The sequence below is a fragment of the Cottoperca gobio genome, chromosome 6 (assembly GCF_900634415.1).
Source record: "Cottoperca gobio chromosome 6, fCotGob3.1, whole genome shotgun sequence".
In the NCBI taxonomy this organism is placed as follows: Eukaryota; Metazoa; Chordata; class Actinopteri; order Perciformes; family Bovichtidae; genus Cottoperca; species Cottoperca gobio.
This window is the reverse complement of record NC_041360.1, coordinates 1,655,847-1,668,712: the sequence shown is the minus strand read 5'-3', so window position 1 is coordinate 1,668,712 and position 12,866 is coordinate 1,655,847. Positions and strand designations below refer to the sequence as shown.

The 12,866-nt window shown below is 40.1% G+C and overlaps 1 protein-coding gene across 3 annotated transcripts in view; it reads left to right on the top strand.

Annotated features, from left to right (window-relative positions):
- Nucleotides 1–10,002, top strand: part of spire2 (spire-type actin nucleation factor 2) — a 40,972-nt gene extending 30,970 nt beyond the window's left edge. For 2 of the 3 annotated variants that reach the window (XM_029434553.1, XM_029434552.1), the window contains 5 exons: nt 982–1,119; nt 1,288–1,355; nt 2,011–2,038; nt 2,469–2,566; nt 8,571–10,002. In XM_029434553.1, the coding sequence (XP_029290413.1) occupies nt 982–1,119; nt 1,288–1,355; nt 2,011–2,038; nt 2,469–2,566; nt 8,571–8,949 (711 nt within the window). In that variant the 3' untranslated portion in view covers nt 8,950–10,002. Of the gene's footprint in view, nt 1–981; nt 1,120–1,287; nt 1,356–2,010; nt 2,039–2,368; nt 2,567–8,570 lie in introns of all 3 variants that reach the window. The other variant, XM_029434554.1, reaches the window with a different exon arrangement.
- Nucleotides 10,003–12,866: the final 2,864 nt, after the last annotated feature.

Genomic DNA, 12,866 nt, shown 5'->3' with positions numbered 1-12,866 from the left:
AAGTGTTCACTCCCCCTTGTTATATGTCTAGTTGTACTTTCTGTCTGTGTCTTTACCCTCTCCTTCTGATCGTTAATGTGTTCCTCCTCTGTCCATTTACTCTGCCCTTGTGTTTTTGCCTTTCTCCCCCAGCTATCTTGTTCCCTCGTTTGGTGTCTGTGTATTTATCCCTGTCTGCCCCAGTGTGTTTTGTCGTGTTGGCATTCATGTTACGTAGTGTTCTGCTCGTGTTCTGCTCGTGTTCTGCTCGTCCCCTGATTGGTTTGTGTTTGTTTGTTACTTCGTATTTTTGTACTTTGTTAGCTTCGGCTTTGTTTTCAATAAAGCTTATTTTTTTGTTAAAATCATCGTCCAGTGTACTGCATTTGGGTCCTCACCTTCACCCCACCGTGACAAGAAGCGCATCTTTAATGGTAATGATTGTCAGTTCTCACACAAAGTAATCCACAATAACACTCTTTTTCACCAGAGCCACACATACACAAATCTCTCCCACATGGCGTCACTCAGAACTAAAAATGATGAGCTTCTCAAAGGGCTTTTGTGTTGGATTGTATTACAATGTGCAAGTGTGCCTTTATTAACTGGTTACATCAAATATTCCCTCACACACCACTATTAGCAGCCTAAAAAGCTAGAGGACTGAGGCTTGATGAGAGCATATGTAACCTTCTAAGGGCTACTTAAATGGCTTTGTTTAAAGGGGAAACGGATGAAAATTCATTGATTTTTATGTTTTTTAAATGTTTCTGGATCCACTGTTCAATATTCAAGTGCAGCCATGTTTTTATGAATTTGCTTCTTATTGTTAGCAGTTGTTTTAGTGTCCAAATTACAGATACAATGTCCTCAAAAATGCTTAAAGTACAACAAATATAGTAGTATTCATAACATATATTGATTTCATAGTGTCACATACTTGTAATATTGAGTAAACTATTGTGTGTACTGGCTGATGTCGTCTTCTTCTGCTGTGTTCAGGAGGAGTTTAGCCACCCTGTGGGGAGTCTCGCCTTAACAGTGGATGAGGTCATCAACGTGCGCAGAGTGCTGGTCAAAGCAGAGATGGAGAAGTTTCTTCAGAGCAAAGAGCTCTACAATAACCTGAAGAGAGGCAGGGTAACGGAGTGGAACTGCCCTCTTTGCTGTTTTCTCACTGTGCTGTGTTTACAGTAAATGGGCTTAATGTGTGTGTGTGTGTGTGTGTGTGTGTGTGTGTGTGTGTGTGTGTGTGTGTGTGTGTGTGTGTGTGTGTGTGTGTGTGTTTGTGTGTGTGTGTGCTCTCAGGTTTGCTGCTGCTGCAGAGTGAAGTTCCCTCTCTTCTCATGGCCGTCTACCTGCTTACTGTGTAAAAGGTATGAGACATAACTTACCTGTTAGGGATTTCTGTAAAGTTAATTCACATTTATCTTTGATGTCAGAAATGTTCAGTATGAAAATGAGGCTCAATGTGCAGTAACAGCCTGCTACATTTTACAATTAAGTTACTTACTGCTGCTTGAGGCAGATGTCGCTCCTAAATAATGACAATAATAATAATAATAATATTACATTAGATTTGTATAGCGCTTTTCTAGAAACTCAAAGACGCAATGAGGATTAGCTGCATTATCTTAATCACTTTATTTTGTAGGTAAAATGTTACTGTCGGGTGCAACCACTAATTAATTTACCGTTCACCTTATTTTCTCTTTAATATCAGTTTACAACCTTTCTTTTACAATTTCAACACTTTCCTCTATTTCAACAATTAAATTGATGAACACAATGTTATTACTACTGATAATAAGTGTGGACAGAACTGTCAAAATAAAACCCAAGTTGTACTAAACCAAAATATTCCTCTAAGCAAACTACTATACTTTTATTTATGTTTTAGTAGTGACCAGTAAAACTTTCAACAACAGTAACAAGCCTACCTTCATGTTCTGATACAAGCTTAGAACAATCTTACTTCTTACCCATTTGACAGGATACAGGTGTCTTGATTCATTTTTATTTCTCTTACAGATCTGTCTGCGGTTCCTGCAGTGCAAAGGTAACTTTAAGAACTTATAGTATGTGTTTAGTGATGGCAATCATCAATTGTTGTTTGCTTAATTTTTATTTTAAGTATGGTTGTGTACTTATTTGGTTATTTCTTTGCAAAACAATACCAAGAGTTTAAATGGGATTTTGTTTACACTTTCGTCAAGTACATTGTTTAGTGAAGTGACTGTTGACGTCTTTTCTTCTGTTGTTCTTTTGTTGGTTTTGGTTTGTTCCTGTGCTGTAACTCATTTGTGTTGTGTAACATTATTGTGGTTTGACAAATGGTTATTTGCTGTGTATTGTTTGTGTGTTTTTAATCTATTGGTTGTTCTTGGAGACAAAATACTTTTATCAAAGTATTTCGTCTCCAAGTCTGTTGTGTCTTCTTCTCCTTCTCTTCTCTTGTTTTTCCTCTTGTGCCTCTTCCTGTGCTCCAGATGAAGATTCCCTCGAAGAAGATGGCCCATATTCCTGTGTATACCGTGGGCTTCCACAGCACTCCAAAAAGCCATGGACAAAAAAGCCAGGTCTATAAGTGAGTCTGCACCACAGACTTAAGCATTCACAGCAGCTCTGTGCGGCTGTAGCAAGCATTTAGCTCATAAGTACAAATCACAAATGAAGCCGATGGGAGTGTCATTAGTTCTGCAGGTGTTTGGTCATCAAATCAAATCAAATTCAAATCAAATTTATTTGTATAGCCCAATATCACAAATTATACATTTGTCTCAGTGTGCTTTACAGACTGTACAGGTTACGACATCCTCTGTCCTTAGACCCTCGCATCGCACAAGGAAAAACTTCCTAAAAGAAACCCCAAAATTAAAGGGGGAAAAATGGAAGAAACCTCAGGGAGAGCAACTGAGGAGGGATCCCTCTCCCAGGACGGACAGACGTGCAATATATGTCGTGTGTACAGGATAAACAACATAGTACAAATACAACATTTGACAGAAATTATGTTGTGTTGGAAAAAAAAGAAATAGAAAGTATGGATGAATCCAGGAAAATGTCAATAAGGCTTCCCGGTGTCCAGCAGGACCAGGTCAGCAGGCGCTGTCACGATTCATGATCCTGACGTAAACTTTATCAGTGGCAACCTGCCACATGAGAGACAGACACTCCGGGGATGATACCCCGGATGGTGAGTTAGTAACAACATTTAAATAAATGCATACAGATAGAGAGGGAGAAGAAGAGAGAGAGGGGAGGAGAGAGGAAGAGAAGGAAGAGAGCAGGGAGGTGTCCCCCGGCAGTCTAAGCCTATAGCAGCATAACTAGGGGCTGATCCAGGGCAAACCTGAGCCAGCCCTAACTATAAGCTTTATCAAAAAGGAAAGTCTTTAGCCTACTCTTAAATGTGGAGAGTGTGTCTGCATCCCGAACACAAACTGGAAGCTGGTTCCACTGGAGAGGAGCTTGATAGCTGAAGGCTCTGGCTGCCATTGTACTCTTAGAGACTCTAGGAACCACAAGTAACCCTGTAGTCTGGGAGCGTAATGCTCTAGTTGGTTTATAAGGTACTATGAGATCTTTAAGATATGCTGGAGCCTGACCATTAATTGATTTGTAAGTCAGGAGAAGGATTTTGAATTCTATTCTGTATTTTCTGAGCCAGTGCAGAGCAGCTAATACAGGAGTAATATGATCCCGTTTCCTTGTTCTTGTCAATACACGTGCCGCTGCATTTTGGATCAACTGAAGAGTCTTAAGCAACTTTTTGGGACAATCTGATAACAATGAGTTGCAGTAATCCAGCCTTGAAGTAACAAATGCATGGACTAGTTTTTCTGCATAATTTTGAGACAGGATGTGTCTTATTTTTGCAATGTTACGTAGATGAAAGAAGGCAGTCCTTGAGATTTGTTTTATGTGGGAGTTAAACGACAGATCTTGATCAAAGATGACACCAAGATTCCTTACAGTGGTGCTGGAGGCCAAGTTAATGCCATCCAGAGCTTCTATGTCATTAGAAAATGCGTTTCAGAGGCGTTTAGGGCCAAGTATAATAACTTCAGTTTTGTCTGTGTTTAACATCAAAAAGTTGCTAGACATCCAAGTTTTTATGTCCTTAAGGCATGCTTGAAGTTTAGCCAATTGATTGGTTTCATCTGGTTTAATTGATAGATATAATTGGGTATCATCCACATAACAATGAAAGTTTATAGAGTGGTTCCTTATAATATTGCCCAAAGGAAGCATATATAAGGTGAATAGAATCGGTCCAAGTACAGAACCCTGCGGAACTCCAAGACTGACTTTGGCTGTCATGGAGGATTTATCGTTAACAAGTACAAATTGAGATCACTCAGATAAATAGGACTTGAACCAGCTTAGTGCTGTTCCTTTTATGCCAACACAATGTTCCAGTCTCTGTAGTAGAATGTCATGATCAACAGTGTCGAAAGCAGCACTGAGGTCTAACAAGACAAGAACAGAGACAAGTCCTTTGTCTGATGGCAATAGAAGGTCATTGGTAACTTTCACCAGTGCCGTCTCTGTGCTATGATGAACTCTAAATCCAGATTGAAAAACCTCAAATAAACTATTATTATGTAAAAAGTCACACAACTGTTTTGCGACTGCTTTCTCAAGGATTTTAGCGAGAAAGGGAAGGTTAGATATCGGCCTATAGTTGGCTAAAACCTCTGGATCAAGACCAGGCTTTTTAAGAAGTGGTTTTATTACAGCTACTTTAAAGGATTGTGGTACGTAGCCAGATAATAGAGACAGGTTGATCATATTTAATAACGAGGTGTTAATTAAGGGTAAAACTTCTTTAAACAGTTTAGTTGGAATCGGGTCTAAAAGACAGGTTGATGGCTTAGACGATGAGATTGTTGAAGTTAGTTGGTTAAGGTTGATTGAGTAAAACAGTCTAGATATATTTCAGGAGTTACAGATGTTTTTAAAATTCCGGAGGTTGAAGTTAAGTCATTACCAATTGAGGTCAGGAGGAGATTAATTTTGTCTCTAATAATTATAATTTTATCGTTAAAGAAGCTCATGAAGTCGTCACTACTGAGAGATATAGGAACAGAAGGCTCTGTAGAGCTGTGACTTTCTGTCAGCCTGGCTACAGTGCTGAAAAGAAACCTGGGGTTGTTCTTATTTTCTTCTATTAAGGAAGAGTAATAAGCTGCTCTGGCATTACGGAGAGCCTTCTTATACGTTTTAAGATGATCTAACCAGACTAAACGAGATTCTTCCAATTTAGTGGAACGCCATTTACTTTCAAGATTTCTCGACTTTTGTTTTAGTTTGTGGATTTGTAAATTAAGCCATGGAGCTTTCTTTTTCTGTTTTATGATCTTCTTCTTTAGAGGAGCGACAGAGGCAGTGAGGCTGCAGTGCTATCAACAAGATAATTAATTTGTGAGGGACTAAAGTTAGCATTGGAGTCCTCCATTATATTGATATTGAGTCCTGGTATTGAATTAAGTACTGATGGAATCACTTCCTTAAATTTAGTCACAGCACTTTCAGATAAACATCGAGCGTAGGATATTTTGCCTACTGGCTTGTAGTCCAGTAACAGGACTTCAAAAGTTATTAAAAAATGGTCTGATAAAAGAGGATTATGTGAACACACTAATAAACTTTCAATTTCAACACCATATCCCAGAACAAGGTCCAGAGTGTGGTTTAAACAGTGAGTTGGTTCATGTACATTTTGACTGAACCCAATTGAATCTAATATTGAGATAAATGCATTATTAAGGCTGTCACTATCAACATCCACATGAATATTAAAGTCACCTACAATAATTACTTTATCTGTTTTTTAAATTTGATAAAAATTCTGAGAATTCAGATAGAAATTCAGAATACAGACCAGGAGGGCGGTACACAGTAACAAATAAAACTGGCTTTATTGTTTTCCATGTTGGGTTTGAGAGTGTAAGAACAAGGCTTTCAAAAGAGTTATAGTTTAGTTTAGGTTTAGGATTGATCAAGAGGTTTGAGTCATAAACTAAAGTATTGGACAAATTACAATTTTGACCTGATGATAGTGCTCGAAGAAAAGTCAGGGGATCACTTAAGTTATTACAATTCATCCTGAGGGGAACAGGAATGTCTGTAACAAATCACAGCAATCCATCAAACAGTAAAAAAACAAAATGTCAAGCTCATGGTGGAGCTAAAGAAAAAGTCACTCAAGTCACCAGGCATCCTCATCTGAGGACCATGCATGTCAGTCATACATTTCATGGTAATCCATCCAGTAGTTAGAGATATTTCAATCTGGACCAAAGTGGTGGATTGTCCGGTTTTGATATTCCTACAATCATTAGCATGGCTACAAATCTAAATAATCTGGACGCTGTGTTGATCTTTAATATGTTAAGGGGTAATACAAATGGCAGGCTGCAGAGCCCATTAGCAGGGCTCTTTCACTATATTCTTGTTCTTCTACTGTATGAGACTATTTACTGATGCTCAGGAGACTATTTATTAACTTCTCCCCATCTGAGGGCAGGACAGCTAATCACCCGAGTGTTCTAAAATTCACTCGGGGTGAAGTTGACTTGACATTTGGATGGACACTAGCTTGTGACACAGACACCCAGTTTCATCGCAGTCCTTTCAGCCAATCATTGTGCTTGTTCAATTCAAGGACAAATGCACGGCTCTGGGTTAAGAACACAGGTCAAATCTATTTAAGTCTGCCACTGATTGCTAACCTTCTCCAACCTAAGCAGAGACATTCTCTGCACTTACCTTAACCAATTGCAGATTGCCTACTCAATCCATTCAGCAGCCTGTACCCACCCATCCTTTTGTTATATAATCAGTGCAGTGCCTCCTTTGTGGCCTCTAAGCGGCCATTATGTAATAATTACCCAACTGTCATTAATCTCCTCACTACTTGTGCTTGTGTGAAGACAGACACGTATGTGAGAGTAAGAGATGGAGCGTGAGCATGCAGGCATGGTGTTGTGCTGATCCGTTGTCTAGTGCAGCTATACTGACAGAAATAGTAGCTTTGGTAACAGCAAATGTTCGTGTTATTTTAATCAGAGGAGATGACACTAATCTTATCATTAGTGACTGTGCTGGTTGCTCTTCACCGCAGCATGTCTTTATTTTTTTGGTTGTACAATTTATCACATTGTGTTTATAATAAATAAGCTTAGAAGGGCAAACAAATAAAGTCTAGATTCTTTTTTCCAGCTGCTCAGCCGAGTTACTGTAAGAATCGGGCTACAGTGTGTTTATCTTTTGAACAGTCAATATTAATCTGTATTCCCCTTTAAACTGCCACAACAAAGATATTAGACTGTGTAACTGTATATAACAAGTGTAAGTCTAATGTCTAAAGCTCCCATTGATGATCATCTCAATCAGAGAGCCCTCTCACAGGACAAATACATTTATTTACACATAACTAAAAGCCATTTTTCATCCCTGTATGTAGGAAAAAGTTTGGATCATGCGGACTCGTCCGAGGTATTTTTTACAATAAATAAGAACAACCTTGCTAAATGTAACATAACGTAACTCGGATATACTGTAGTGGCAATTCGATCATTATTTGTAAAACGTACAAAAATAGGACCATTTCTTTTCATAGGACACCAATTTGTGATATGGAATGTGTTTTTTGTAATACATTACCTTACAAGTCTTTATGTAATGATGAAGGATATTTATGTAATGGAGAAACTGGCCTTTGCTTTAAAGCTGAAAATAAGTAGATTACAATACTTTAGTACCATTGAAACCGACTTTTTTTTTTTTTTTTTTTTTTTTTTTTTTTTTCAGGGTGTAAATACTTTATAATTTCCCTTACCAGTGATAGTTTTTTGTGCTGTTAAGAATTTGTCTTTATTCCATTATGTCCCCAACATCTCCTCAACTGTTTCTTTTCCTTTTTGTATGTTTTTTTTGTTGTTTTTTTGAGGCCTTTTTAAAAATAAATGTATGACTCATTAAAGAATACGAGTGAAAAGGAATGTGTCTTTGTAAAATATATACGAAGGAGTAGGTGGCTTTGAGAATAATGTTGATATTTAACAACAATATGAACAAATATCATTTATAACTTGAGAAGCAAAAATCAAAAAATATTTTCATAAAACAAAAGACTTTTCCAACACTATAATATTTGCAATTTAGTATTAGTACTTCCATAAAGAGACTCACAAGAGACAGACAGGTTAAGTGATTAAATTATGGCAGCAGAAACCAAGATATTCTGACTTTTAGTCCCTAGTAGGACCAAACTGAAAAATTGCTTTTTTCCATATTCCAACTCGATAGCATATTTTTATTAAAGCTTAGTCACGCCAGAAAGGGGCACAGCAGAGGTCATCTATGCAACTGCTCCAAACTTTTTCAGTTTTGAATGTATTATGAACTGGCCATCAAACCTTATTTTGTCAGACTAAAACAAAAGCTGCTAAGTGAGATCTCGACTATGAATTATCTCCTTACATTGATGTCAGTTAGAAATGACAGTAAAACTCTATTACGCCATGTTACACCTCTGTATTCATAAAAAAACTGAACCTTTCCCACTCCCTGTCCTTCTGCAGGTCTCTACGCAGCTTATCCCGCCGCTCAGTGGAGGAGGAGTTCCCCCACCTGTATGCTCAGGGCTGCACGCTGCGTGACATCTGCGCTGAATGCACTAAATTTGTCGCCGATGTCATTTCCTCCAGCCGCCGGAGTCTGGACATACTCAACAACACTCCCAAGAGGGAGGCCAGAGCTGCTGCTGCTCCTCAAAGACCACAGCTGCAGCGTCAATCACACCTCGAGACTTGCCCTCAACTTCACACTCAGTGTCACCCTCCTCCTCACCCACAGTCACAGTGTCACCCCAAGCTCCCTCCCCAGCCCCTTCTTCATGCGTCATCACCGTCTACTTCGCCACAGTTTCACACCAAGACCATCAACAATGTGAACCAATGAGTAGATTAGCTGACTTTTCTCCCCCACACACACACATACACATACAGTACCCGTCAAAAGTTTGGCCACACCTTCTCATTCTCAAACTTTTGACTGGTACTGTATGTACAAAAAAATAGTAGGTTTCTATAAGGGTTCTAGTGGTTATATGCACATCCGTAATCCATTGAATTGGTTTAAATAAATATGAATACATATTCCAGTGAGGGTCCTTCACAGTTCTTTAAACAGTGCTGCGTTGGAGCATTAATGCATTATTTAATGGCTATGCTATGATATATAAACCTAGAAAAAGGAGCATACAAGTTGGAGTATGTTGCTGTACAGAACCTTTTTAGTAAGAATCTAGTGACCCTAAACCACCACCACCTCACCCATCATCCAGGTCCCAAAGCCATTATCTTCCATGTCTCACCATCTCACCCAGCAGATGTGCTCTCTCTCACACACACACACACACACACACACACACACACACACACACATACACACACACACACACACACACACACACACACACACACACACACACACGATGAGGAAGGTACAGTACTGGTGGTTGTTGGAGTATACACTGTGATGGTGAAGGTGGGGTTGGGTGGTGGCAGTTTGAGGACAAAAGCTGCGCAACATAGAGTCAACATGTAACCCTCTAGCATTTTAGCTCTCTGTGGTTGCCTTGTTTTTGTCATGAATGTAACTTAGGACACAAAAACAGAATTGTAAAATGATAAGCTTGTACACAGCATAATAAGATTTATTTTTAATCATACGAAAAAGGATTTGTATCGAGTGGCTGCTGCATAACCAGGCCTCTTTTGCATTTTAGACGTGCTTGTAAAGGTATAGTTGGAGGAGGTATGATAGCAGCGACACTGTGAATGTATCAGGGTGAAGCTGCAGACTGCACCTTTAACTGACGCAGCATGATTATGCAGATGTGAAGCTAGCAGATGAAACTCCCGCCTCTCTCACTACCTATTGACGCTTGCAATCTGCTCTGGTTTTGTAAACACTAAGTAAACCTCAACTGCAATAAAATTTAATGACAAACACGACGAGTGCTGCGTCTGAGTTTTACTGTTTACTGTTTACTGCATGCTGCGTTCAGCTGTTCTGTGGTCACAGAGCTGCACTTTCTTTGTTTGAAGAAAAAACCCACTGGTAAATATTAAATATGCAGAAGTAATATCAAATGAACCTACTCTTGATGGGTGATTAAAAGAAAGGCATTTTGTTGGTACATTAAAAAAAACATTTTAATCAAAGCCCTAAACACAAATTGCAAATTACCCAACAATCTGAGGAACAACTACACTGCATAGATAGATCATAGGTCACTGACAGGGCGGACCGCGGTCCGAGTCCGGACCCAGACGCCAACCTATCCGGACCCGGACCTATAATCAATAAATTATTAAGGGATTTTCAATTTTGACGGGACGCTTCAATTTTAACTGGCGCAGGTTTTCTCGTTTTTACGGCACTGGTTTAGCGGTTCAGGAAACTTACAGACCAATTGCATGTGAGTTAAGCATGTGAGCCAGCCACGTGATGCTACTCAGCCAATCAAATCTGTGCATTCCAGGCGGCAAACATTGCAACTTTGAATACAGACAGATGAGAGACGAGAGGTGAGTGACAGACGGAAAGACGAGTTAACGATACAGGGAGAGAAGACAGAGAAAGGGAGAGAAACACAGACGAAGAGAAGAGTGAGCGGCAGACAGGGAGAGAAAAATGTCATCGTCAGCCACAGAGAAAAGTTTAACCCAGGATGTGCTAGCCTGGGTCAAGATGTGAAACAGTTAAAGAAAAAGGGAAACTCAAGCTGCTGCTACACCTTATTTTATTTTTCTAAAATTAAAGGGCCTACGAAATAATAAACATGAATTCCTGCTGATAATAGTAAATGCTATTTGTGGTGTAAAATGATGTGTTATTTATGACACAATGATCGCAGTATTTAATAAATCATGATTTAGTATGTAGACCACCGATGTTTACATTGCCGCTACCGGAAACACCCGACGCTGTGTTCTGACGTCACAAGTAGAATACAGTCCACCAGTTGAATACACAGACAGCACGGCAGAAGCGGCAGACGTGTCGATGTCGGACTGTGGCTCGGATATTTGAGTCGTCAATAGACTCGTTGCACCTTCAAGAAGAGGAGTTTATTGAAGAGGATGCCGGTGTCGTGGATTTAGATCATGCGGGCGAGTTTAACGTGGTGGAAACAGAGCAGCTCGAGACACAGTATTCAAGATGGAGACACAGACGGGAGCGGACATGCGGATAATGGTGTCGGTGATCCTGGATTTGGCGGAGATCCTGTGCGGCAACAGAACACAGACAGGTATATACATTTGACTATAGTTCATAGAACTTCTCAATATATCATAATAAAACGTAACATTATCCTCGATCGTAAATAGATCGCAAGCTATCGATAGCTTGGTTTCCTTGAATTGTTATGAACCCGACTAGTTGTTCGCAAATTGCTCGATCCCTAAATACTTGGACACATCGACGTCTGTAAAGCTTGATAACTTGATTCTTTCTCGAAGTTTCTGCGGTTGAGGTTCTATCGTTGTGTCTGATGTCAAACGTCATATATTACGAGCTGTATATAAAGCATTAGCTATTAGCTAACAAACAGACCGGAGGACAGCGCTGTTTTATAAAGTATAGTCTGTATACTGACCGTCTCATATATATATATATATAGACATTCACTATAGCCTATAGTAGCCGGAACACTTACCAGATGTTCATGGAAGTTACGATGTCGTAACTTTACGATACTTACGTGTAACGGGTAACAAGTTGCTACTAGATAGATCCGACCTCCGTACGACTATCAGGCTCATGAGCTGCTTACGAGCCTGTCGTCAAACACAGGCATATAAATAGTATGAAATTAAGATGACGTCACTTTACCGCACCGTTGTGACGAAAAGAGAGCTGAGCCAGAAGGCAAAGCTCTCAATATACCGGTCGATCTGGGTCATGACCGAAAGAACGAGATCACGGGTACAAGCGGCCGAAATGGGTTTTCTCAGACGGGTGGCTGGCGTCTCCCTTAGAGATAGGGTGAGAAGCTCAGCCATCCGTGAGAGACTCGGAGTAGAGCCGCTGCTCCTTTACGTTGAAAGGAGCCAGTTGAGGTGGTTCGGGCATCTAGTAAGGATGCCACCTGGGCGCCTCCCTAGGGAGGTGTTCCAGGCACGTCCAGCTGGGAGGAGACCCCGGGGAAGACCCAGGACTCGGTGGAGAGATTATATCTCCTCACTGGCCTGGGAACGCCTCAGGATCCCCCAGTCGGAGCTGGAGGATGTGGCCCGGAGAAGGGAAGATTGGGGTTCCTTACTGGAGCTGCTGCCCCCGCGACCCGATCCCGGATAAGCGGTAGACGATGGATGGATGGATGGTTAATATTGGCCTTTTTTCTGGATATTGCATATTGTGTACATGTCCTTACCACTCTTCTTTTGTACAATTAGGTGTACATGTGAAAACTGTACAATTATGGAAGCAATTGAAGAGCTGCTGCCAAGAAAAGGATGTCATGGAGGAATTCAATGAATATGAGGGACATGGTGCAAACATAACCTGCATAACAGATCACCCAGGATTCAAGTCAAAGTGTCTGGATGTTTGGGTGTTGCAGACAGCCTACCAAAGGTATTCGAAGAGAGACAGACAACAAGCAGGTGATCAGCCACGTAATGAGTAAGTTACTTGTGTGCATAAATGTGTAGAGCTCAGAAACTTTGATGTATTTATGGGGAGATGAATGGTCACTCTGGCTAAGTTACAGAATACATAGATAAATAAGCAAATAAGGTTGAAGTGATTACCATTGACATGTATTATCTTGTATGTTACAGAATGTATCACTATATGGCATACCG